Here is a 27,788-nt window from a genome sequence, read left to right as displayed (position 1 = left end):
ATACAGAGGATTGTCAGTCATGTTACAAGTAGGTGTGAAACACAGGCAGATGCAACTCTTCTAACTTTTCGTCAGAACTCCTTTCCTTAGTCTAAGACTGGCACCCATCCAGACCCCTCTTTCTGTAACACCAAGTCGTCTGGTCAATCTGTGCACTTGAACAAAATCTCCGAAGGCAGAGTCCTCCTTCTTCGGAGGAGTCAGGAGTGGGGCCCAAGCGGGCCACAGGACACATGTGCTCAGATCTGCCTGCAACTGCTATGTGGACTTCTGTCACTCAGGCCCTCCAAACCTCACACATGTCTGTGCCTAAAACATATAGGTTGCATAAGAAAGAACCTGTCTGGGAGTTCAGTCAATCCAGCACATGGTGAGTGAGGCCAAGGTGGCGTCCACCCAAAGTCCTCTGCATCATGTCTCACTGTCCCTTCCTTTAAAGGCCATTGTCACTTGCTGTATTCTGTTGTCTGGTGTGCGTGTGTGTGTGTGTGTGTGTGTGTGTGTGTGTGTGTGTGTGTAGGCCAGAGGTCTTTGAGTGTATTCCTCCATCTCTGTCCTCTAGTGTTTGGAGCCTGAGTCCCTCCGAGAACACGAAGCTCAGTAGGACTGGCTAGCTGGCGAGCACCAGGGAGCACTCACATCTTTGCCTACCCAGCATTGGGATTACAGGTTTGCAGCAACAATCCTAGCTTATTCAATGGGTTCTAGGGCTCCAAACTCAGACTCTCATGCTTGTGCAGTAAGTTCTTTATCCCCCGAACTGTCACCCCGGCCCACTCACAGAAGTCTTATCATTCTGTCATGTCTTAGGAAGACTAGCTCACAAATAAATTGCATGCCTTTGTGAAAAGGAAAGTCTCTTAGGAGATGGGCTAAGCCGTTTCTCCAAGGTCACGGGAGGTTGACTGCTTCTTATTACATTCTTTTCCCTGATTATGATCTGAAAGGCTCTGGAAAGTTCCAGAGAGTCCTGGAAAGAAGTTATTCAGTAGAAATGCCACCTGTGCCTGTAAGGACACGGCACCCATCAGGAGATGGGCTCCAGGCCAGGTCTCCCATGAGACTCTGGAGACACCATGGCATAGCATAGACCAGCAACTAACTCTGGGATGCTGTTACCTTATTGCCGAGAAGGCAAGTTTGCGTACATCTCTGCCCAAACTCTGGGTTACCTGAGGTCGGTCACCTGCAAACTGTGACCGGTGCATGAGCCAGCATATGGCTTTCTCCATATGTCATGCTAAGCCCCCGGTAGTCACATCGAGAAGGCTGGATTGGAGGAGGGCAATTACCACAGACAAACATAGTTCTGTTGGTTGTCACTGGTACTCCATGCCCCCGGGTGTGTGTGGCTTCTGTAATAAGCATGTTGTGCTTCAGTCATGCCAGGCTTGTCATAGCAATGGTGTGACTGCCCACCGTTTCGGGAGGAAGATGCTCAAAGATAAAGTTGGGGCTGACACGGCAGCGGGAAGATTCCAAACTGGCACCCTCATTCATGTCCCTGTGCCTGCATTCATTACCAGCGCTCTTTGGCACCACTAGGAAACGGGTGTGCCGCCTGGGCCTTTATAGATAAGGAGTAACAGGCGCCAAGTCCCCAGAGCACATCAGGGAAGGTGGGACCCAAAGGGTGCTGCCCTAACATGTCTGCTCCTAGAGCCTCGGGTGTTTCCTCTCCAGTACCATTCCAACCAGGGCGGGGCAGCTGTGCAGCGCATACTTGGGATGCAAAGCATACCTGTGACCCGGCCTCACGGAAGCCAGCAGAGTGGGACATTTCTTCCTCATGACCAGTTCAGACAAACATGACTTAGGAACCAGCAGAGATGGCATGGGAAGGGTGCATAACTGCAGATACCCCGGTGAGTCTCATCCTTCCCCGGAGTCCGAGCCCCAGGGGTGTGCTGCCCCAGCCTGTCTGGTCTCACAAACATAGCAGCTTTCTGGTGACCCTGTTATTTTCTCTTGGAGACTTCCATATCTTCCCATAAAAGCTGTCAAAGCTGAGCATCCTTTCTAACCCTGTAGATCGACAGGTACAGAAATCTCAAGCTGGAGTCTGTGGAGGTGGCTCAGGAAGTGAAGCGTGTGCTTACCTCACAATTACAAAAGCCTGAGTTCTGTCTCCAGAGACCGTGGGTAGGTGGTGTGCACTTGTAATCCCAGCACTGAGGAGGTGGAGACAGGCAGATCCCTAGGGCTAGCTGAAGAGCCCTGGGTCCTAGGGAGAGAGAGACCCAGTCTCCAAAAACAAGATGAACAGTGCCTGAGGAATGTCTGAAGTTGACCTCTGACCTACACACAGATGCATGAACGTGCGCACGCGTGTGCACACACACACACACACACACTTGCACATTTACACACACTCCCACATGTGCATGTGTGCACATACTCACATAGCCCAGTAGCTGACCCAGCCTGAGCTGGAGGGAACGGCTACTCAGTCCCTAATGAGCTCCATACTGTGAAGGATGTCCTGAGAGCAAGCTGGCAGCCTCAGGACCAAAAGTATGCTGATTCACTCTGATGATAGTTGGCCAAAATCAGCTGATGCCTTTAAATGATAAACTCAAAGGACGAAAGGAAATCAGGTTTCCACAGATTTCATTTTTCTGCAGTTCAGGAACATTCCTCTCAAGTGAATTTCAATAACCTTCAGACAGCGTTCTGTGCTGTAGACATGCTTTTTGAGACCTAACAAGTCTCAAAAAGACAAACTTGTAATGAACAGATGGATGTATTCCCTGACGCTCCAAAGCAGAAATTCCCAGGTCCGGAAGAAGAGACCCCAGAAGAGGAGTTATCACTGAGGCATAGCCTCGGCTGGGAGGATATAGGCAGCGTGGAAGGGAACCACATAGGAAGCAGCTTGTACCCATGTGCATGTGTGTGTGCACACACACTGAGAGAGACAGAAAGAGACAGAGAGAGAAAGAGAGAGAGACAGAGAGAGACAGAGAGAGACAGAGACAGAGAGACAGAGAGAGACAGAGAGACAGAGAGAGACAGAGACAGAGAGAGACACACAGAGAGAGAGAGAGACAGAGAGAGAGAGAGAGAGAGAGAGAGAGAGAGACTGCATCTGCACAGGATGGTGGGGAAGAGCTAAAACCAGCTAGAGATAGAGATAGAGATAGAGATAGAGATAGAGATAGAGATAGAGATAGAGAGAGAGAGAGAGAGAGAGAGAGAGAGAGAGAGAGAGAGAGAGAGACTGCATCTGCACAGGATGGTGGGGAAGAGCTAAAACCAGCTAGAGATGCAGGGAGGGGACCTGCCCTGTCTACTGTTTCCCAGTGATAAGGTGATAAGCAGTGTCACATTCTGCTGTGGAGGAGACCCTAGTCCAGGAGGAAGGAAGACTCGGGGAGAAAGGAGCCGATTGTTCCCAACAAGGTGGAAGTGCTGGGACAGGAACACAAGGCCACTTAGCCCTTGATGCGTGGGGGTTCCTGACTCTCACACAACTGAGGTGTGGTGTGGGTACCGCACTGGATGGGATGTTCATGAGCCAACAGCCAGCCCCTACTTCTTGGTTAAAGTGAGTTTACCTTCTGGAGTCCCCCCTCTTGCAACTGTGATTGAGTCCATTGTGTGTGTGTGTGTGTGTGTGTGTGTGTGTGCACATGCATGTGTGTACATGTGGGTCTAATATCTGTGAGTGATGTCCATGTGTTCTGAGTGTATATAGATTATGTCTGCATATGTCTATGTGTATATGTATGAACGCATGTCTTTGTGTGTATATATGTGAGCGTGTATCTGTGCATATAAGCATGTGGGTATGAATGTATGTGTACGTCTATGTGCATTTGTAATATGTGACTGTATGTCTGTGTATGTGCATGCATGCATACACATGCTGTCTAGCTATCATTTTGGTGATGCCACTCGCTAGCTGTTTCTGCACTCTAAGCACAGGCTGTTACAAGAATGTTGGCGATAGAGCAATGATTTCATGCATGCTGACAAAACAGTGTGAGACAGAGGAGAGGGATGAGACACAGAAAAAAAGAGACAAAGAGAGTGAGATGGGCTCAGAGAGGACGCGGACACCAAGAACTAAGCCTGGTCACTCAGCATCTGTCCCCTTGAGATCTTCTATTTCAGGCACGTCCCTGCTCTATTGGGTTTCTTCCCTGTTTTTCTTTAAAATCAAGGAAGCAGAGCCACCCTCATCTCACTTGTGAGGCTATCTGTGTCCACGTTCTGGGTGGGGCTTATTTTATCTGCTAAATGAGGCACCTGAGAAACTACCCTGCCTAGTCTAAGCTACAATGTCAGTCTGTGGCCCCAGGGGTTCTTGAGGGGGATAGGAGTCTCTGTAAGAGGCCATGGGCATGCTGAACCCGGCACACGGGAACCTGGCACACAGGAAGAGTTCTTGTTGCAGAGTCTAGCAGGAAGCCTCCTATCCTGCGAAGGACAGATGCTAGACTTCTGGAATGTTCCCTCTGCAACTTATATTCCCTTTAGTCATTTCTGAGACATTAGTCTCCATTTTCAACCAAACTCTACCCAGGTTTTCTTTAAGAAGCCTTCTGACCCATGCAGTCTACACTATCCTCTCCTTCAGAGGAATTCTTCCAGCTCGGGTGTCTGTCTCCTCCCAGATACCTCAGCATTCCCATGTGCGTGTCACAGCTCCACCACTGATGCTAAGAGCAGTCTCTAAGAACGTATGGTCTAGGGATAGAAAGCAAACCACTGGGCAGTGAGATATCTAAATCCACAAAGACTGGCAACCGTGAATGGCTAACGATAAAATTCATGGGCTGGCGGTTGAAAATGCGGCTTCAAGGACTTGACAAGGCAGAGAAGGGAACCCCTCTAGGGGGATTTTAAGCTTTTACCAATGTTCACTCTCCCCTCTCCTCAGTCTCAGTTACTGGGATAGTTTCATAAAATCTGTCTCAATCGGCATGCTTTGGGAGAGAGTATCCTGTGCGTGTTACAGTCTACAAATACAGAAAGACTTGTTTACTTGGTGACTCATTGAGATACAGAACAAATTCTTTATAAGTATTTGCTGAAAGCAGAATGCCCTTTGCCAGGACATGACCACATGAAACTGCAAGGGATTCTGGGAAATAGGTCTCCACTTGGGCTGCTGTGTTGGCAGATAACCACAGGTGTGATTCTCCGTCTTAAAGAATAAAGAGAAGGTGGGGGCTGGGAGAAAGTTCCTTCCATGCATATATAGCAAGAGCTATTATTCTCTCTCTCTCTCTCTCTCTCTCTCTCTCTCTCTCTCTCTCTCTCTCTCTCTCTCTGTGTGTGTGTGTGTGTGTGTGTGTGTGTGTGTGTGTATCTGTGTCTCTCTTTCCATATATATAATATTTATTTTTGTGCCTGTATGTATGTATGTATGTATGCTTGTTCACATGTGGCAATCAGAGGACGGCTTTCAGGAACTAGTTCTCTCCTACAATGTGGATCCCAGGGATGGAATTCAGATCCTCCAGCTTAGTGGCCAGTGCCATTTATCCACTGAGCTATATTGATGGCCCCAGGATCTGTTTGTGAATGAAAAACATTCACAAACAGCAGCTTTCTTGGGAATCCTACGAGCACTCGTTAGCATCACACATGGGGAGACTCCTTTCTGTGGAGCTGGACTGTCTTGTCTGCATTGCAACTGCACAGCTTGACCACAGCAGCATGAGAGAGAGAGAGAGAGAGAGAGAGAGAGAGAGAGAGAGAGAGAGAGAGAGAGAGAAAGTGTGGAAATCAAGCAAGGCAAAGGCTTGGGCCAGGCAGATTCAGACATTTCAGATGCGTGAGTCATGGTTTGTTGACCCTTTATCTGCATGAAGAAAAGGCAGATTCCTCAGGAATTTAGCTTAAATGAGATAAAAGATGATCTGATGAATTGGACCTGCTAAGCCATTTTCCTTTATACACCCTCACCACTGCCCTCACCACTGCCCTCACCACTGCCCTCACCACTGCCCTCACCACTGCCATCAGTGATGCACAAAACCCTCAAAGTCACTTCTAAGTTTTGAGCCTGACGTAAGTAGAAAGATCATCGCTCTCTCGCTCTCTTGAGCGTCACTTCCTGAGCCGTGCTCTGGGAAGGGGCTGGCAGGGCTACTGCTGTAAAGGGTCTCGGTTTCAGAGGTTTACAGAAACGTGAGGGATACGGCATACTGTGGCAAAAAATAATCCCCGTGGCTCCATGGAAACGCCTATTTTGGGACTGTTTTCTTGAACATGAACTCAGAAAAAAAAAAGGAAAAACACATTTTGTAATCAACAGCATGTCATTTAATGAAAGACACAGAGAGAGAGAGAGCTCACGCCAAAAGCACTTGAAATCTGTGAAATAGTACAGCTGCCACTTATGTCCAGTGACGCACAAGACACCTACCTCCTTCAGCACGTTCAAGTACACACTACAGACGCTAAGCCACAAGCCCTGATAAGCAGTAGACACAGTGATACACACAAGCAGCCCCTGGCCAATGTATATTTGACATCTGGACAGCAACTATGGTCACTTTTTCACAGGATCAGTTTTTGGGAGGAAGGGAAGGTGGCGTGGATGCCAGTCTGCTGGCTATCTGTCTACTACTACTGTCTATCATAAATACGCCTCAGTGAGGCTGGCATACAGTCTGCTTTGCCACTGTGATCGTGTCAATATCAGGAGAAAGAACACAAACACAAATCATGGCCAAATTCGTTAAAGCAGACAACTGATTAAAGCAAGTTTGTATACAGGCTCTCTCTCCTTAAAGGCAGGGTTCAGGAGATAACATTGGAAATGAATAAGATAGGAGGTTTTATAGTCCAAGAATAGGGGGCTTCCAAGTGGAGTATTTGGCAGGTAAATAGATGGGGTTACAGAAGCATAGCAAGTTGGCTGTAACAAGGTAGTCATAACAACAAGGTTGTCATAATAACCTTTTGAAGCAAGGACATAATTGTTGCTTCCTGGAAAAGGCAGTACAGAACCATTTGTAGTTAAGGTTATAGGTGGGGTATAGCCCAATCCTTGAAAAACAGAGATTTAATCATTAACAGAAATTAACTTAGTTTGCCTTCACTATATATAAGATGGCTTTTAAACCTAAGATGGAGGCAGGCTGGTTATCAATTGCATCCAGAGTTATTTCAGACACACTCTATGCACATTTGTGTAATACCCAAGGGTCCCTTGGAAGTTAGATAGTTGTTCTTGCTTTCTCTCTTTCCCCACCTCACCCACTGCTCCCCACTCTGCTCCTTCATTAATTTGGCTGTAGTTTGTGTCTTGGCTAACGGCGTTACGTAATGCCAGGGCTTCTCAGTGCATGGCCACTTGGGCCATTTGCCCTTCCTCTGGCCTTGGCAGTTTGAGTGGAGGCTCTTGCAGCTGGAAAGTCATGTCTCAGCCTCAGCAATATGTAAAAGGCAGAGAGGAGATGGTGTCTCATCAGCTGCTTACTATTCTACCCAGGAGGCAAAGCCTGAGCACTGGGGACAGACAAGAACAATCTATCCCTCAAACATCCTTACCCGGACCCCAGCCTGACCACCCCTACAGCTCCCAGGTTTCCTGGTCACCCCAAGGCAGGATAAGAACTTGGATCACTTCAACCTGCATAAGAAATTAAGGCTCAAAGGAGTGGAGTCTCACCCAAGCCTCCTGAAGGCTCCATCACGACAGGGCCCTTCGGAAAGTTCAAGCCCCTTGCAAAACACAGGCGGGAAAATACTGAGGAGCCAGGTACCTGAGTCACTGACACCTTCTACAGATGGCCAGGGACTCCCCTCCAGCTAGCTCCTCCAGGGTAAATTTGGGGAGCACATAATTAGAAATAAAAATCACAGTAAAGATTGGGTTGCCTCCTACCACATTGGGATGACTAACTATCCCCAAGAGTTTGTTTCAGGCTCTACTTCACGTCAGAGACAGTCTTCGGACAGACACTATCCAAGACTGCCCAAAATCCTATGGGCTGAGAAGCAGACCAATGTAGAAGACTGTCACAGTCTCGTGGCATGTGAATGTCTCCCTCATCCCAGTCTTCTGCTTTATCCAGAACATCCTTAGTTATCCAGGGGCAGTCTGCATGTCCACCAGGCTTATCCAGGGGCAGCCTGCAGGACCACCAGGCCTATCCAGGGGCAGCCCGCGGGACCACCAGGCCTATCCAGGGGCAGCCTTCGGGACCACCAGGCCTATCCAGGGGCAGCCTACATGTCCACCAGGCTTATTCAGGGGCAGCCTGCCGGACCACCAGGCTTTATGTAGAGTCTATGTTGCCACCATATTTTCTCGCTTGCTCCAGTACTTGGATTCAGCGTAAAACTGAATCTAATTAAGGCTGACTGCAGAAACAAGCCGCTCTTCCGAGCAACACTCGGTGGTAGCAGCTGGTGGTTCAGGTTCCCAGTCCCCAAGCAGGGCCTGAAAGCAGTCATGGAATCCAATAAGGCTAACTGTCATCCCGGGCCAGAAAACAAAGAACCTGCAATCTTCCTTGTTACCACACTCTAAGCAAGGACACTGTCCCAGAAGGCGAGCCTCAGGAGCCCCTGGACACTTGTGGTCACTTTGTGTCACTTGCCTTTCTTCTGCCTCTCCGTATGCCATACACAGAAGGCTAGTCACATCGAGCTAGTTTTATTTATTGTCGTTATTTTAAAGAATGGTTCTTACAATGTAGCTCTGGCTTTCCTGGAACGTCCTACTTAGACCTAGCTTGGCCTCAGTCTGCCTCAGCCTCCCCGTACACCGTGTCTCCTCACTGTAACTAAGTTCATTTAAGTCTGGTTGGTGATTTTGTTATTACACTGGTGGTTGTGTCTGGCACCTTTGGGATTTTGAAACATTGGTGGAAATTGTCACCTCGGGTATCAGCATGGAGTCTCGTTACAAAGTATGTTGAAGCATCGGCTTGGTGGAACAGTTAAGCTTGAAGGACTTGGATCAAACCGGTTCCCCTTTGTCCAAAATACATAGGTGACCCCACAGTTTCAACTTGGGACAAATCTTGGAGGCTTGCATTTGGAAGAAGGAATTAGATTTGGAAGATGGAATTAAGGTCAAAGTTCAGAATGACAGAATGCATTCCTAGACTCAAGGTTGACCGTGGACAAATAACACCCATGCTTGGGACCATGGACAAATAACACCCATGCTTGGGTCCACCCGCAGGAAATGAGACTCATTCTTTTATAGTTTTTCCCTCTCTGCTCCTTTGAAGTCCCCAAGTCCTCAAACCTCCAACTCTCATCGACAGAGTTGTTTCTAAAAAGTTGTGCCAGCTTAAATCAAGAAGCCACTGATAGACCAGCCATGGGTGCTGAAGTCACCTACCCAGGAAGTCTTGCCTTTTACGGACCACAGACACCAGACACAGAGGTCACCCTGTTCTTCCTCATTCCTAGTCACGGTCAGGACCTTATCTCTCATTTGCCAGGCAAAGCATGGTGGCTACTTCCACTGAAATGGCCTCAAGCGAGCCCTTTAAAACCCCAGGCAAACCCATCTATCTTACACCCTTTCTAGCCACACAGCAGAAAACAGGAGTGGCTTCCCCTTTGCACAGGGCCGTTACCACCACACCCTTGGGTCCTATGCTCAGAGGGGATTGCCACCCTGTGGGCAGAATTGCAGAATGAGTTCTTGGTGCTGTTTCAGTTGTACATTGACCATTGCTCTATCCCATAAATTGAAGTGAGTACGCGAGGGAACCACGGAGATGGTTTGTATAGGTGGGAGAACAAAGATGGAGAATGGCTGTTCCTTAGTTACTGTCCTGTAAGATGTAATCAGAAAGCTGGACAACCCACAACAGGATGCTTGTGTTGTGGTCTTTAAGGATTAAAGGACAGGGGGTGCTGCATTGTTAAACCAAGTGAAATCTGCAGAGTTTGAGAATCTGCCCTGTGCTGGCTGGTTTTGTGTGTCAACTTGACACAAACTAGAGTCATCAGAGAGGAAGGAGCCTCCCTTGAGGAGATGCCTCCATGAGATCCAGCTCTAAGGCATTTTCTCAATTAGTGATCAATCAGGGAGGGCCCAGCCCATGATAGGTGGGACCATCCCTGGGCTGGTATTCCTAGATTCTATAAGAAAGCAGGCTGAGCAAGCCAGATGAAGCAGGCTGGTAAGCAGCACCCCTCCATGGCCTCTGCATCAGCTCCTGCCCCCAGGTTCCAGCCATGCTTGAGTTTCTGTCCTGACTTCCTCCAGGGATAGGCTATGATCTGGAAGTATGAGCTGAATAAACTCTTTCCTCTCCTGCTTGGTCATGATTATGGTCATGACCATGGTGTTCCATCACAGCAGTAGAAACCCAATCTAAAGCATACCCTGTTTTCTCTCTTTTCCCAAAGGCCAGACAATAGCTACTTTTAGGCTGGAAGACTGGAACCCCAGTCTAGTGACTCCATATCAGTTAATCTGTGGGACCACTGAGAGGGAGACTTGTGCCCAGCATCAGTATCTCTTCTGTTTCCCCTTCCCCTTCCCCTTCCCCTTCCCCTTCCCCTTCCCCTTCCCCTTCCCCTTCCCCTTCCCCTTCCTCTTCCAACTTTTTTTTTTTTTTTGCTTTTAGGGGTTCAGGGTTTTCTCTTTTGTTTAATACTTTTGAAAGGAATCCATATGGCCCATTAACCCTGTCTGCCTTTGAACTAGCTAAATAGCTGAGGGTGGCCTTGAACTGCTGATCTCCTGTCTCCACATCACAAGTGCTGAGATTACATGAGTGCGAACCACCCACTTTAGTCTTCTTTAGTCACTGAAGCTCCCAGGTGTGGGGGAGATAAAAAGTCAGGTGTTGGGCTCCTCACGCCCATGAAAAGAGTGAGTTTTAAAGAGCAAAATGTGCCTTTCACTGGGGCCGTGCCATCTCATGCTTTGTCCCTACTTTAAAAATTGAAGGTACTTGGACAACTCCTTTTGTTACATTTCTTGGGTTTGATAGTGGAGCGATCCCCACCCCCACTCAAATATGAGTCAGAGCTCTAGGTATGTGCCTCTATGTTTGATGGTCAGCGGAATCTTGAGTGGGCAGACATCTTTATAAATGATTATACACTCAAAAGTTTGGTCACTCTGACTTTTGTCATTTGACAGTTGTCATTCTGTTTTCTACCTCTTTCCCTGAGAGCCCAGAAACAATATTTGTTGGCAACTTTGGATGTGTCTCTTGAATTCTCAGGGACCACTGTGGATCTTGAGTGCCCACATCTTTAAATGACCATAAACTGATTTCCTGAAAGAATCAGATCACAGACTGAACAAGTGTTAACTCTACAGAAGGATTGGTTAACCGTGGCCAGAAATTGCTTTGTTGGGAATGGCTTTGGCCAAATTCTTCCGCTCTGCGCATCTTTTGGAAAAGACTAGTGTGTGTTTGCTGCTAAGACTGGGGCTAGGGGATGAAAAGGAGGAGGACACGCTTGTCTTTATCCAACTTTACCTTCCCTGCAAATTCTGCACATTCTTTGGATAGTTGTATAAGAAAGAGCAGTGCTCTGGCCTTGGCCACCCATGATGGCCAGCCTCTCCAGGAGGAGGCATGAACATCTGTCTATCACCTTCCATTAGGAAAACTTCATCCTCCTCTGCATCCCCACCCCCACTCAAATATGAGTCAGAGCTCTAGGTATGTGCCTCTGTGTTTGATGGTCAGCGGAATCTTGAGTGGGCAGACATCTTTATAAATGATTATACACTCAAAAGTTTGGTCACTCTGACTTTTGTCATTTGACAGTTGTCATTCTGTTTTCTACCTCTTTCCCTGAGAGCCCAGAAACAATATTTGTTGGCAACTTTGGATGTGTCTCTTGAATTCTCAGGGACCACTGTGGATCGTGGGATTTTCCTGTGGTCAAAGCCCTCCAGAAGCCTTGGCTTCGAAGCTGACACCTTCTCTTCTCTTTTAGCTTTTGAACACCACATTGGGTCACCATGGGAAACCACTCTGGAAAGCGAGAATTAGCTGCTGAGAAGGCCAGTAAGGTAAGGCTCAGCTGAGTCCAACCCTCCGGCCCTGGGGCTTCAGTTCAGCCAAAGACAAAGTGGAGATTTGACAAGAACAGTTCCTGAATGGCTTGGTCCTTGCTGTTGTTATTAGATATTGTTTTTATTTATTCAGGAGGTTTGCCTCTCAGTGGGTACATCGTGGCCTGGGAAGCAAATGAAGGAGGAGAGGGATGGCTCAGTGGGAGGGAGAAAGAGAGAGGAAGATGAGGGGAGGTGAAGAGGGTGAGGCTCCACCTTGATTCACTGGACCCATCGTGGACTCATCACAGATTCAGTATTCTCAGGAGAACAGAGGCTGTAGGGTCCCTTTGGTCTCTTGAAAGCTTTTGTTGTTCAACATTCCTTGTTTGTAATAGTATTCCCAAACTTCACTCTCTACTTAACCTCTCTGTTGAAGTTGTGAACCCCGTTCCCTGCATTAGCACCCCTCCCTGCTCTGTAGAGGAAGGCCCCCGACCTTGGGTTGAGAAGCTGAACCTGAGTCTCAGGTGTGGGCAAAGAGTGGCAAGTGGGTGAGCTGTTTCCTCCGCCTGGTGCGGTCAGACTTCTGCCTTCTGAGGTCAGCTGTGGGAAATGTAGGTGAATTCCAGATCTTTCCCCCATGGAATCCACAACATCTCTCCTGGTTTCCACCCAGGGTCTTGCTCTGCCCTGTCTGTACCTCTCGGAGTCCCCCCAGCCATGCACAGGAAGACGCCCAACTGTGATATACAGGGCTCCTTCCTCTGCCACACATCCCACACTTGTATGACCCAGCTTCCCCCCAGAATTTGGGTTGTTCCCCTCCACCTTCAGAACCTTACACTGCCATGACTCAAGAGTTGATGACAGCCCAGCCACAGGCTGGTAGGTAATTGGTTTTCAGTTCTGTCCCCTTCACCACGACTTCTACAGCTTGCCACAGAATGTTTGGAAAGCACAGAGAGCACAGAAATCAATCAATATAAATAAATTTAGAAAGATCCTTCTCCCTCCAGGCAGAACTATACACACCAACTTCCTCCCCCTGCTGGGTTCTTGGCTGGTTGGGTCTGACCAGTGGTGTTACTGTTTGTTATATTCTGAGTGTCTCCACACTCAGCATCTTCACATGGACCCTACATGGCCACAGAGTACTATTGCCTAAATTTTTGTCCACTCTCCGTCACTGAAAAATCATTTCTGATCATGAGGAAATACAGTCTCAGTTACATTTTTTTACTGTGATAAAACAATGCAACCAAAGCAAGTTCCGGAAGCCAGCTTTCACTTGGGTTATAGTTCCAGAAGGGTAGGAATCCAACATGGTGGGGGAGTGTGGCTGCAACAGCAGGCATGTCAGCAGGAACTGGATGCTGAGAGCTCTCAGCTTGAACCACAAGCTTGGAGCAGAGGATGAACCAGAAATGATGCTGATCCTTTAAACTCTCAAAGCCTGCCCCCAGTGACATATCTCCTCCAGTGATGTGTCTCCTCCAGCAAGGCCACATCTAACCCTATTCAAACAGCACCATCAACTGGGGACCAACTGTTCACTGCCAGTACCTTGGGGGCGTGGTCATTCTCACCCAAACTACAGTTACACCCAGTGTAACAGCTTTCTGGGTCCCAACCCCCATCTCGCCGGTGCCATGACACACCAGTTGACAGCCCAGCCACAGGGTAATGCAGAAAGGAAGAAAAACGGCTCAAATTGTTTTCCATCCATCTTGTGTCCAACATAAAGCAGTGTGCCTACCACTACGGACAAAAGATGACGTGTAACCCTCACATAGAAGCACTTTTCAAAAGTCCGCTGCCCCTTTGCTGCAGCCTGGATGGCATTTATTTTATAACAACAAACAGTAAGGCCTTTTCGTCTGACTCTGGGTGAGATTCAGTTTCCACAGCAGCCAGGCAGACAACCACACACAACTTTCTAGCTCATCCCCCTGCTAGGATTGCACCTGAAAGTGTGAAGCAGGATTATCCAGCTTCTCAACCACCGGTTTATAAATATGTAAATGACCAGCCGCTATTGAGTAGAGTGGAGGTGACTCATTACTATAACACAGTTAAATTATGATGGTTCTGTGGCTGTGGTTGTCTGAGATGCTGGACCCTGGCAGGTTTGCGAACTGTGAGGAACGTGCTTTGGCCAAGGTTGCTTGATTAGAATCTACTCTCACCAAAATTGAAACTGTTCACTTAGCGCCAGGCTGTCACAGCCTGAGGCTTCCCACCTCTCAGAGAGCCGATTTGAAACCTCAGCTTCAAAAAGCCTCACTGTCTCCTTCCTGTTGTCTGACACTGTATAACAACACAGTGATGCTTTGAATTTGCTTCTTTCTGTCAAAGGAAGATGGCCGCTCCCCAGTGAAGCCTTTCTTGGGCCACCTTCTCTAAAAACTTTCTGCTAAATTTCTGCTGATTTAAAAGCCACAGAGTTTTAAAAGTATAGTTTTCATATGTAAAAGCTCTTTCCCAACTAAAGGGGGGATGGGAGGAGGGTGCAGGGTGTGGTTTTGTTGTTCTTGAGAGCCCAAGGAAAATACCCTCTGCTTCAAGGCCCTGAGCTATACTCTGGGGCTAGGGAGGGCCCTGCAGGGAGAACTTGCCCTCGTTCATTATCCACCCACCAATCTGGAGCCACAAAAGAACTGCAGGCTCCTTTCACCTTTGAGGAATTCCCCTCCTCCCACACTGAGGTACAGACAGGGACAATCCAGCAAGCCTTCCCTGCCTCTCCTTACAACTTCAGCCACACAGCTGCATGCAGTCTTCTCAATTTGTCTCTGAATGTCCACAAAACAGAAGAGACACCCTCAATTCTGTGTCTCCTAGGCGTGAGCACCCCACCCACTACAGAAAACCCTCAGGTGCCAGGCAGACAAAGCCTGGTTAGCGCTCTTCTGTTACAGCCTTTCTCTCTGACACTACAGGCTTTGTTGGTCAAGAAGCATCCTGGCCTTTCGTCTCTATGCACCATGCTCAAGTTAGCAAGCAAGGTTTTCACAGAGGGAAACACAGCCTAAGAAAGTCATCTCCATCTTCTTCCCCTGCTGAGAAAGACCTTTTAAAAGTGAGAGGAAGATCAAGTGTGCCGTGCTATAATATTGGCGATCTCTAGCTGAGACTCTGCTAGGGAATCCAGGTCCTGCCATCTAGCTGAAAAGGAGTGGCACTGGAGTCCCAAAGGGGAACACAGGCCACTAGCTGGGGCGGGGGCTGGGCTCCTGAGTCATGATGTAGTCTCAGTTCCCCTAAGTACTGTTCCTACTTTCAGAGATAGGGAAGTCCCCGTCTTTTGCGGCTCCTTCTTGGTCATACACAGTTGTCCCTCACTAATTTGCCAGATTTTTACCAATGTGTGCATTCTATGCCCAGTGTCCATCTGTGCTATCACAATTTGGAAAACCAGGGAAAGAAATGACTTCAACTGTCCTAGGTAGTTCAGGTGATACAGTCAAGTATCAGTTCAGAGACCCACACTCATGAAAGATTCTGGGGGTGAGGAAGAAATTGCTTCCGGGAGCTAAAAGCAGCCACCAGCCAGTGCCCTGTGCTCAGCTGTCCTGGGTGTTAAGACTCTGTCCCCATCAGCTTGTCACCAGAGGAGGGAGTTGCCATCGTTCGTAGAGTTCATGGAGGTTTCAAGCCGCTGACTCCTTGGAAGACCCACATGCTCAGAATAGTGGACATGAATTTCTACACACACACACCTTCATTTGCTCTTTGGACCTTTTGCGATAGCCACGCCTCCCACTGGTGGCCTGGTGAGTGTCCACGTCCCACCAGATGGCTTCAAATGCAGCAGTGGTACTAATTTGCGCCTCTCTGGGGAACCAGGCCCTCTGTAGACTAGCCCAGAGGTGGCCATACTGAAACTCAATAGATAGAGAAGCCTAACCCTTCGAGAGCATTTTGCTTCTCACCAGTCTCCTGTCCTGTCAGGTTTCATAGGCTGCATCTTCTCCATGTGTCCGCCCATGGTTCCTATATCTAACTTCCCCTTCTTGTACTGAAGCAGAGCCCACACGAAGTGCCGAGGCTTATCTGAATTTGCTCTTTGAAGAGCTCATCTTTAAATAGTTATTTCCTGAGGTGCTGGGAGTTAATGTTTCAGTGGATGGATTTGGGAATAGGCAATTCAGTTATCAACATATGTACTATTTGATAAGCTCTGGTAACCACTGGGTGGTAGAGAGATTAGCGAAGAGAACTCTCTAGGCCCAGCTTGGCACTTGACTTCAGCATCTGAGCCTTCACCTGAGAAGCTATCGATTCCTCCCGTTAGACAGATGCCACAGCACAGCCCACTTTATCATCCTGTCTCTCCCGAGAAAGACCCTACCACAGTGTAGGCTCTACCATACAAGACACCTCAAGAACTGGCCTAACACACAAGGCCTGCAGGCTCCAATGTTTTATCTTCCTGGTATCCTCTGGCTAGACATGGAACTTCTAATTCCTAAGCAGCTACATTCCTTCAAAGTCCAGATATCTGGGTTTGGACTGGTTTACTCATGCATTCTTTCATGTACCCACCGTGTCTTCTTAAACACCCAGGGAGTCCTCAGCACTGCTCAGATGAAAATCCCAGACCATGTCACCAGCTGCTTAGATGACATTGGGCTACTGCCACCTCAGGACCATGCTCTGAATGGAAGAACAGTGACATGGGGGTCCTTACTCCCTAACAAGGTCCAGTGAGGTCTACTGCATTCAGAGGAGTTAACAAGAATACAAGATGGTGCTGGTGCTGCTTAGCTCTTATCCTCAAGTTGTCAGGCCAGAGAATCACCTAAGGAGAGGGAACCTTAGCTGAGGAATTGCCTTGATCAGATCCACGGCTGTGAGACATTGTCCTGACTAATGAGTGATGTGGGAGGACCTAGTCCACTGTGGGCGGCACCATCCCTAGGCAAATGATCCTATGCTGTATTGCAAAGCTAGGTGTACACAAACTAGTGAGCAATCTAGTAAATAGCATTTCTCCATGGTTCTGCTTCCGTTTCTTCTTGAGTTCCTTCTCTGAATTCCACCAGTCATGGGTTGTCACCTGGAAGTCAGTCTGAAACAAATTGTTTTCTCCTCCCCCTTGCAATATGACTAGAATGTTCTGCCATATCAACAGAAGGCAAACTAGACTGGTGCTGCAGAGTGGGACCACAGAGCAAACCCAAAGGAGCCTCAGACCTTAGGGAAGAGATGTGGCACCTTTGCGGATCTGAGGATTGGACAGAGATCAGAACTTTCTGAGGTCTGGGCCAAGTGTGTTAAAATATTGTTATACAGCCAAGCGGTAGTGGCACACGCCTTTAATCCCAGCACTTGGGAGGCAGAGGCAGGCAGATTTCTGAGTTCGAGGCCAGCTTGGTCTACAGAGTGAGTTCCAGGACAGCCAGGGCTACACAGAGAAACCCTGTCTCGAAAAACCAAAAAAATAGAATAAAATATTGTTATAAATAAATAAATGGATGGAAGGAAGGAAGAAATGAAAAGAAAAGAAGAAAAAAGAAAAGAGGATTTAGTGCTCACCATAGATAGCATCCTTTCCCACAAACCTCTTCAGAGCGCTGGAGGCCATGGGGTCTGTGACTCAACTAACATCTCCCCCATACCAGCTTCCTAGACAGGGAGAGCCCATGTCCTTAAAGATTCTGACATGGGTGCCATTGTTCCTTATAGCCTTTCCCAGAGCAGCATCTTACAGAGAAGAGGGGTCACCCTGTGAAGTGCAGAAGGCAGATTCATCACTAGAGACAATCAGTAGATGGGGGGGGGGGTGAGAAAGTGGCCATGGGCCAGGCATGTGACCCTCCAGCCACCTCTGCCTTCAAGGGAGGAGCCTGATGCTCAGCCACCACACTGAGCATAGCCCTCTGAAGCCGATAACACCGTTATCAGAGCTCAGAGTAGTCTTGCCCAGCTCAACAGTTCACCAGCTTTGCTCTGTTGGTGAGGGGAAGTCACTGGAAAGTTCTGGAATCGTTCTAGCCTCTGGGTTCACCCTCAGCCTTCTTTGTAGCCTCCCTTCCCACCCACATGAAAGACTGGGTTTCGCGCTGTTCTGGAACTTTCATTGGACATTAGAATTCTCTCACATTGCCTTTTGGTCAAAGAAGTTTTTGGTCCTTCCCCTGGGTTAACCCCACCTTTGGCAGATAATCTGCATAATTTAATGATTGTCACAGCCCGGCTGGCTTTCATTGCGACTGATATTAAAGAGACAGTCTGAAAAATGAGACACTTAGTTTGCAAATATAGGCAGAGTTGTCGAAGCAACAGAAAGCTTTCCACTGAGATGAAACAGTGTTTCACTCTGACAGGGAAAATCTGTTTCCATGAGACTGCTGGCAGCCCAGCTGTGAGGAGTGTGCTCCCGGAGGCCACTCTGCATGGAGCTTCACGCTGTTCAGAGTAAGCCTGCCAGATCTATAGCTTTTCAGTAAGCTGTGTTCCTTCCCTCACACCTGCCTCAGGAACAAGAAGCGGCTAGGCTCTAACCAGCTTGGTCCACCCTGCTCTGTCAAGCCTTCTCTCCTCCCCACACATGCTCAGTTCAAGCAGAGCAGCCATGCTGTTGTCCTGCTGAGGAACAAACCAGTATCCCCAGGTCATGCTGGTGTCTAGGTATAGTTTGCTGAATGGCCAACCAAACACTATAGCCAAGCTGTCTGGAATGTTCCAGGTGGTGCTGTGTCACACCACGCCCTGTTAGGTGGCTATGGGTGACACTATAAGACACAGTGTGAGGAGGACAGGGACTCTCCATCCTCAGTGCCCAAAGGACACTGGGAAAGGGGACAGAACTTCCAGGCTCTGCTCTTCTTTCCTGCTTACACCCTCACTCTAACCATATTACAGAACAGGGGCAGGAAGTGCCCAGACGCTCCCCCCACACACACCTGAAGACACCCACAGCAGGGTGAGAAAGTTGTGTTTGGTGGACACCAAATTCTCTGGGGAATTTTATCTTTCTGGTTTGACAGCAGTGTGTGGGTGGGGGGTTATCCACTGTGTGGGTGAGACAGGGATCAAGCCACTGTGTAGGCAAGGTTAGACCCATGCATGTGGAATCTCCATCTTTTAGGCAAGTCACATAAACGCTGTTTTGAGAACTCGGGCAATTCCCAGTTACCACAGGATGGATGAGAGCTTAAGAGCTTGGTGACATACACGTGGACGTGCCAGGCAGTGCCCACAAGCTTCTTGGTGGAAAGGTTCTTGGGTGTGTTGAGTCACAAATGATTTTCCTCTGTGGTGAATTCAGAGCAAAAGGCTTTCCCACAGCTTCATGTTCAAAGAACATGACTGACCACAGGATGGACTCTTGTGTTCGTGACAGGTGTTTTACCTATTTGACAACTGGGGAACACAGCTGCCTTTGTAAACCAAGGGTGGCCACAGGTCTCAGCTAAAGAAGTGTAATTATTAACAACAGGCTGTGTAATTAGCCACTGTACCCAGGGCCCCCACACCTGAACTGAGAATGCTGCTGGTGCAGGTTAGAAGGTTGCCGCTGGTTACGAAGCTCTCTCCAGCAGTGAGAAGCCAGCAGCCCACTCACCCGGTCTAGAAACACAGCCCCAGGCTTCAATCCTCTCAAGTTCTGGACCCAACTGCAGCCATTGTCTCCAGCTGGCTGTTAGGGATCTTTGGGCCTCTTCATACTTTCTCTCTGAATTCACCCGTGGACTCCATGCTCAGCAGAGTCAGATCGTGAATCTTGGGATGACAACAAAGTTCAGAAGAGTTCTGAACTCCAGCTTAGGCCTGGGGCCTTAGAGGGTTGAAGGCTGAGAAAAGCCCAGGGCACTCAGAGCCCAAGGAAGGTAACATCTGTTCTTTCACCCACACTGTAGGATTTGTCAGGCTGTCTGGCTGTCTGGCTGTCTGGCTGCTCTGATCTAGCTGATAGTGTTGTTGGTTTTGTTTGTTTGTTTGTTTGTTTGATTGGTTGGTTGGTTGGTTGGTTGGTTGATTGGTTAGTTAATTGGTTGGTTGATTTGTTGGTTGGTTTTGGGTAGTTGATTGGTTTTATCTCTTTGGCTACTTGACTGATTAGCTGACTTGTTTTGGTTGATCAGTTGGTTGGCTAATTGGTTGGTCTAGTGTTGGTTTTCATAAATTTATTGGCTAATTGACATCAAAGGGTGGTTGTTATTATTATTATTATTATTATTATTATTATTATTATTATAAACTATGACACAATTTGTAAGCACCTGTTAGAAAACTTCTAGGACACAACAGTTGCTGAATATGAATGGTCTGTTTGGCATTAGATGTTAGGTGTGCATTACATAGACTTAGCAGCAGTGTAAAGCGGAAACAGGAGGATGTGCTCCAGCCTCCTCTGTGCCCTCCTAGATCTGTACACTGAGGAGCCTTAGGGTACAGAAGAACGCAGCTGATATCCAAGAACCCAGGACCTAAAGCTCTGAGGGTTCCCCATGCTCACCGGCAGGAGCTCCAATAAGAGGCGGGGACAGATGCCAGAAATACAACAGTCATCAAAGATGGAACGCCCCACCAAGACAGCGCAGGATGTCTGGTGCCTTGTGAAGCAGGGTAATGAAGGCAGAGGGCATTAAGTTCATGAGGGATTTACATAAGATCGTTACCCATTCAAACTTGGGTTCACACCTGACTGACAACAGAAATGAAAGAAAGACAGAGCAGGCATCCATTTAGACTTCTTGGTGACTTCCCACAAAGTGCCACCATGCCAGTTCAGGAGGGTGAGCGGGGCTTGCCCTTCTGTCATGGAAGCATATGCATCGTCCCCTTCAAATCAAATGTCACAGGATCAGAAGGGTGTGGCTGAATGCAAGCTCTTTGCACGGCAATTGTCCTGTTCCCCTGTCCCCTTGCTTATGAACCTCACTGGGCCACCACTAATTGTCCCATGCCAGGAAAGTCCAGAAATGCCACGGGTACCTGAATCTTTGAGGCTGTGTTTACTTCAGATTGATAGTGTAGAACATGTCCTTCATAAGATAGTGTCTATCCTCAGCAACCTGTTTTGTACGTTTTACATTTGGAAACAAGAGGGATTTTTTTGTTTTGTTTTGTTTTGTTTTGTTTTGTTTTGTTTTGTTTTTTGAGACAGGGTTTCTCTGTGTAGCCCTGGCTGTCCTGGAACTCACTCTGTAGACCAGGCTGTCCTCGAACTCAGAAATCCGTCTGCCTCTGCCTCCCAAGTGCTGGGATTAAAGGCATGCGCCACCACTGCCTGGCCCAAGAGGGATTTTTAAAGATGATTTTTATTATTTTTAAGTGTGTGTGTGTGTGTGTGTGTGTGTGTGTGTGTGTGCGTGTGTATGCACGTTTGTACATGAGTGCAGGTGCCACAGAGGTCAGAGGTCTTGGATCCCCTGGAGCTAGAGTTACAGGCAGTTATGAGCCACCTGTTGTGGGGGCTGGGAACTGAACTTTGGTCCTCTACAAGAGCAGAGTGCACCCTCGACACCTGAGCCATTATCTTCCCAGCTTCAGAAGCAAGAGTTTTAATATGACAGAATACAGTTGAGGAAAAAGGTGTCTCCTTTGTAAATATGTACATGTAATGGAGGGGGTGAGAAGTGGCATGCATTGGGACGTGTGTGATGGTATGAATGCCTGTGCTTGTGTGTGGAGCATGTGTCTGCCTGTGTGTGTGTGAATGATCTGAACTTCACGCGTGTGTGTGTGTGTGTGTGTGTGTATTTGTGATGTGTGCTTTGTGTTGTATCTGTACATACTGTATGTATCTGTGTGTGTATGTGTATGCTGCATGTGCATGTGTATGCAACCATGAATGTTATGTATGTATGTATGTGTATATGTGTGTGCTATGTTGCTGACTTTCCCTCACAGACACCAGCCCTGAACCTCTCACCGTGCACTGCAGGAAAGGCTTCTTGTACCCAGTTTGCAGCTCTGCATCTGGATGGTTCAAACACACCTACCTATTGCAACTTGATGTCTTTGTTAATCTAAGAATCTAAGATTCTTAACGTAATCTAAGATTACGTTTTAAGACATAACCATCGGAAAGTTGTGGAGAAAGTTCAACTTTGTGCTTCTGCCTCTGAAACTTGGAACAGAATCCTCATTATTTAATGTCTCCTAATTATACTCCATAAGCCCTAAGCGACCAAACACGCCTCAGTAAATAAACAAGGCAGGCCCCAACTGTGCAAACAGCCTGTGGTGATATAGGATCCTTGCCACATAGATTATTCACCGTGAATAACTGTACTAAGGCACATGACGGAGAACCTTACAGGTGAATGGGGGCAGGGTAAAGCCGTGTTAGGAAGTGTTGAGAGGCCACTTCCTCTCTGACAATCCTCAGGAGGAGGGAAAAGAGCTACTCTGATCTCTCTCTCCCCATCGACTGGAGTTGAGCTCTGGTCCCAAACGCTTCTTGTTGCTTGCTACCTGGACTTTGCCCTGTGCTGGGGGCCCTCTGGCTACACTGGGTAGTGGCACTCCATAATATAAAACACAGTAGACTCTCTCTGGGTTCATCCCAGGGTAGGAAGAGATGACGGAGAAATGGAAGGGGGTTCAGAGCACAGAGTAGGCTACCAGGTGCGCCCACCCTCCCACAGGCTGAGGACCCCATCACACACTCAGTGGTATAGACAGGGTGCTGTTCCTCATCCTGCCTCTCCTCCACCAGGAGAAGGTCTTGTCATGGCTCCAGGTCACACTTTTAACCTTTGCCATTTACTTGCATTAGCCATGACTCCATTTGTTTTGTTTAATTAGCGAAAGGCCGCAGTGACCGAGAGAGCGTTTATATTTAAGTTTTTCAGGTAACGTGAATTAAAACAATTGGAAGTCATGTTTGACGCTTTGGAAGTAGATCGTTTGGTGTGCTTCAAAAGGAAATATGGCACAGGGCTGGAAGGCTCTCAGGAGAGGGTGCTGCTTTTGACAAGGCCTTCCACACATGAGTTTTTCTGCCTCCATGCTGGAATCTACATTGTCTCACCACTCTGAGGAGGGACAGCCCAGCTCCTGCCCTCCCCCAGTCAGCACCCCAACGTTGGTGCTGCACCTAGGGTCAAACCACACGGAGGGAACAAGTCTTTACAGTCCTGCTCCTCTTAGTGCTTAAAAGCCTTGCTTCACAACTAGCTCAGAAAAACCCACGTGCGAGCTTCCTGAGTCGTCATGTGACCTGTGAGCGCAGGAGTAGAAAGCTCTAGAAGGTTTTTCATAATACCTTTACAATTTGGATCTTCTGGCAACCACATCGTGGTTTGATTTTTATCACCACATGCAAAGCAAGAGACATCTGGGGCACAGGCACCTTCCTCTGAGTGCATTTTTGCAAAGAGCTCCACACTCAGATGGCTGGCGAGTGAAGAGCTGGCCTTAATTGTTTTCAGTGATGGGCAGCTTCATGCTGTGTGCAGCACATTCTCCACCCACAGTCTGTCCTTTCCAAAGCTCTAGTGATTGACTGTGCCCAGGATCGTGTGGACATGGCGCCAGCCGGGTGTGTTACCCCAGCCCTCCCAGCAAGCTAAAGAAGGCTTGCTACTCCCCACGACTTGCCCTGAGGCCACAGGACCTCAGGGATGGCTTTGAAGAATGCACTACCGAGACAGAAAGGAAAAATCCATTTCACAGCCTGGGTGTGGTTCTTTGAGGCAAATGGGGCAGAGTGCAGCTTCAGTGACAAAATCCAGGGAGTTTCTCTTGTTGCATTGTTGCAAAACTTGTTGCATTGATACATTCTCTCTGTATCTTTCTGATCTTTCCTGAGCAGCTTTTATTGTCATCTTTCCAAATATTTGATAGTTCAGAAACAGTGAGGAGGCAGTAGCTGTGGATATCTTACAACAGTTCCTACCTTGACTGTACCGTGTTTGCCCACCTAACCTGCCTGCCTAGCAAGAGGGAAGAACCCTGGGAGATTCTGCATTTTGGAGATCCATGTATATTCAGGGAGACATCTGCACTCCTGATATATTAGTGTGTTTTTTTTTTTAAAGCGGAGATAGGCCTTATCTCAACGACAGGACTTGACTTAAAGCCTAATAAGGGACCACCCAGAAACATAGGGTGCTATTCTATAGGAAGATAACCGACATAGTTATGTGTCACACAAAACTAAGCGTCTGCCTTCCAAAAGAGATCACAGGTTTCTGTCACCTTATTCTGTTTCTAAAATGTGGCTATTTTTTAATTAAATAAATATCCTTCTGTAACTTATTTCGTTAATCACCATTCTGGGTTACATAAGGGCATTGTCACACAAGTATGTAAGATACTTTGAGCCTCTGTTCTCTATTGTGTCACCAGACCTCTTCCATTCATCTGCCTCACTTTCTAAAGTGTCTTGCTTCTGCTTCACATGTCATCGTATGATTCTGTGCATCTACATAAAATATAGGGCTCACAAAAGGGAGGATGTGTGTGGTGGTTGTTTTTCTGAGGCCGACTCAATTCACTTAGCGATGAGTTGTCGTAGGCTCTTCATCCTCATGAAACTCACTGAGCATTAATCTGCCGTTGACAGCACCAGGCTGAGCAGATACATCCCTCTCTCTTCTGCCCCAGTTAAGGGTCTCTCCTTCCCACTTACTGGGACAGCTCGGAGCTCGGAGCTCTGCTAAGCAGTAGCAACCGGGAGTAAACAGCAAGGTATCTGTGCTCCTAAAATAGAAGCCAGTTTGTCCAGTTGCGTAACACACCTCAATAAGCAGTTTCAGTGCCACACTGAGTAATGTTTATCCTGCTGTGACTTCCCAAAGCCAAAGCCGGTGCTTAAACAAAATCCCGGCACATTTCTTTGCATTCATTATTTAAAGACCTCTGCACTGTTAATCACATCTCTAAGAGATCCCCCGACTGCTGTACTTTAAAGCTGAGATGTTAGAGGACTAAGCTGAGGAGGTGTTTCCACAGGAAAGCGGCTTCAGAGCTGCATGAGACCAGACTGCTTTGCACAGTACACCAAAGCTCTCACTTTCGGCAAACCTGCAAACAGTTTTATGGGTGTGGGACATTTTCCCTCTAATCTCTTTTTATTTTTCAGTGCTAGGGGGTGGAGCCTGGTGCCTCTTTTGCTAAACAAGTATTCATCAGTGAGCTGTACTCCAGCTTTATAGGGTGTGTGTGTGTGTGTGTGTGTGTGTGTGTGTGTGTGTGTGCATATGTGTGTGCATGTGTATGCATGTGTGTGCATTCATGTGCATGTGTTTGCTTGTGTGTGTTCATGTGTGTGCATGACTGTGCATGTGTATATGCATGTGTGTGTGTGTTTAACATATTTGCTAAGTTATAGTTCTAAAATGTTCAGTGTGGTTTCTGCACATCCACAGCCGTGTGATAGTGATCACACCATCGAGTTTTATAACAGTGACTCCAATAAACCACACCTGCACCCAACTGTCTCCCTGTCCCTGCCCCATTCCTCAGAAGCCAGTGGTCCTCTGTCTGTATTTACCATTACAGTAAGTCACATGGGTGGTATCATCTGGGTGGCCTTTGGTGTGGGGTTTCTTTCCTAAAACACAACATTTTGAAAGTTTGTCTTTGCTGCTGTATGTATCTTACTGCATTTCTCTTTCCTCCCCTCCCCCTCTCCTCCCCTCCCCTTTCCTCCTCCTTTCCACTCCTCTCTACTCGTCCTCTCTTTTCCTCCCTCCTTGCCTCCTTTCCCCTCCTTTCTCCCCTCTTCCTCCCCTTCCCTCCTCCCTCTTCCTCTTCCCTCCCCTCCCCTCCTCCCTCTTCCTCTCCCCTCCCCTCTTCCCTCTTCCTCTTCCCTCCCCTCCCTCCTCCTCCCCTCCCCTCCTTCTTCCTCTTCTCTCCTCCCCTTCCCCCTCCCCTTCTCCTTATCCTCTCTCTCTCCCTCCCTTCTTCCTTCCCTCCAGCTTTCTCTCCTGACTAAAGTTCCATTGTTCAGCTATCCTATGTGTTAATTATATGCTCATAGTACACACAAACACACATGATATACCCATATACACGATGCGTATATGGGATGCTTCCTCTGTGAAGTTATTATGAATAATACTTCCATAGGTATTTACACGCAGGTGTTTAGATAGACTTGTGTTTCAATACTCTCAAGAATACACCTAGGACTACAGTATATAATTCATTGTTCACCTGTGTTTGACTTTCTGAGAAATTGCCAGAACTTTCCACAGCAGCTATACCGTCTGACATAACTCAGAACTGGTCTGAGGGTCCCATATTACATCCTACAGCTGGTTCTGATTGTACCGTTTGACATGTGCACCGTGTATATCTAAGGGTCCCATCGTACATGCCTACGGCTGGTTCTGAGGGTCCCATCTGAGATGCCCACCAGCTGGGTCTGGGGCTGTCATTTCAGCACACACTCACAGCCTTCCTGGTGTGTGGGACAGGGTCTCACTGTGGCTTTGCTGTGCATGCTGGAGAGGTAAGAATATTGAACATCGTTTTATAGTCTACTGGCCAGTATATACCTTCTCTGAAAAATGCCGTCTGCCGTCTTTTAAGTTAGACTTCGTGTTTGTTGTTGGCCTTTGAGAGTTTGTTACACTATAAATGCCCAGCGCACATCAGATAAAAGATTTCCAAGTCATTTTCCCAGTATATGCATTTTATTTTACTTTCTTGTGTAATATGGAGTGGTGTGTGTGAGTATGTGTATGTTTGTGTGTATGGTATATGTGTGTGGTATATATGTGTATGTGTGTATATGTGTATTGTGTCAATGTATGTATGCATGTGTGTGTTTGTGTGTGTGAATGTGAGTGTGTAAGTGTGATTATGTGTATGTGTGTGTGTTTGTGTGTACATACATGTATGTGTGTTTGTGTGTGTGTGTGTTTGAGAGTAGCATGTGCCATGACACACAAGCGGAAGTCAGAGGGAAAATTTTTAGGATGCAGGCCACCCCTTCCATCCTGGAATCCAGAAGTCAAATCCCGTTGTCTGAGCCTGCTCACCAGCCCCTCCCTAGCCAGTACCTCTGTTACTCATCCTAACACAAAGGTGTAGAATCTGCTCTAGAGAAAATTAAGTCTGGTCTGGTGGCACAAGCTTGGAATGTTAGCTTTCTGTGGAGCTGTGGGCAGCAAGCGCTCCAGGTTATCCTGAGCTATACACGGCCTTTGAAGACAGCCTGGAACACATGGGAACCTGTCAAGAAAGAAGGACGTGGAGGAGAACAATAATAAATTCAAACTTTTTTGTAGTTTTTGACCAGCACGCACAGGACCTTTTCTTGTGCTGATTCTTCAGCACTTTAATGATTTCAGCCACATTGTCACCAGCTTTAAATTTTAAAATATACAGGAGTCTTCCCATCACATAATACCCCAGCAAGTGTGCGTACATTGCACACGTGGGCTGTGGGAGGTGCTGCACCTCGTCGGTGTCAGATGGGCTCGAGGAGCTGCTTCCTTCAGGAATCTTGAGCAGCTGAGACCCAGAGGTGCCTTCAAGGACGGGAGAGAGAATTTGGACTGTGTGTGTGAAGGAGAAAGGCAGAGAGGGCAAGAAAGGCCACACTTCACTAGACTTCCATGGCGGAAGTGAGGGAGGGTTCAGCTTCCCGGTCTCCTATCCCAGGCACTGACAGTGGACACTAAAGTGTGTTCACCCTAGTGGATATGAATGTGGCCTTAGCCTGCCTGCCCTGCTGTGTCATCATTACTGATACCTCCATTCCCAGACTTTGTCATAGGCTTACCCATAGCAACTCAGCTGCCCTTCAACCTGAAAGCCCCTGGGTGGCAGCTCTTTGATGACATCTCTTCTCAGCTGAGCACTAGGTCATTGTCATTTATCTGTGACGTCTTGCCTGAACACTTTGAACACCTCTCTGCTGATT

The 27,788-nt window shown here is 47.7% G+C and overlaps 1 protein-coding gene across 4 annotated transcripts in view; it reads left to right on the top strand.

Annotated features, from left to right (window-relative positions):
- The window catches only part of Mbp (myelin basic protein), a 113,738-nt gene that overhangs the window by 13,654 nt on the left and 72,296 nt on the right, over positions 1–27,788 (top strand). For all 4 annotated transcript variants that reach the window (XM_034517760.2, XM_076912367.1, XM_034517758.2 and 1 more), the window contains exon 2: positions 11,893–11,968. In XM_034517760.2, coding sequence (XP_034373651.1) covers positions 11,918–11,968 — 51 coding nt within the window. In that variant the 5' untranslated portion in view covers positions 11,893–11,917. The remainder of the gene's footprint in view (positions 1–11,892; positions 11,969–27,788) is intronic.

This window comes from Arvicanthis niloticus, chromosome 14 (genome assembly GCF_011762505.2).
Source record: "Arvicanthis niloticus isolate mArvNil1 chromosome 14, mArvNil1.pat.X, whole genome shotgun sequence".
Taxonomy (NCBI): domain Eukaryota; kingdom Metazoa; phylum Chordata; class Mammalia; order Rodentia; family Muridae; genus Arvicanthis; species Arvicanthis niloticus.
This window is presented reverse-complemented; position numbering and strand designations above follow the sequence as displayed.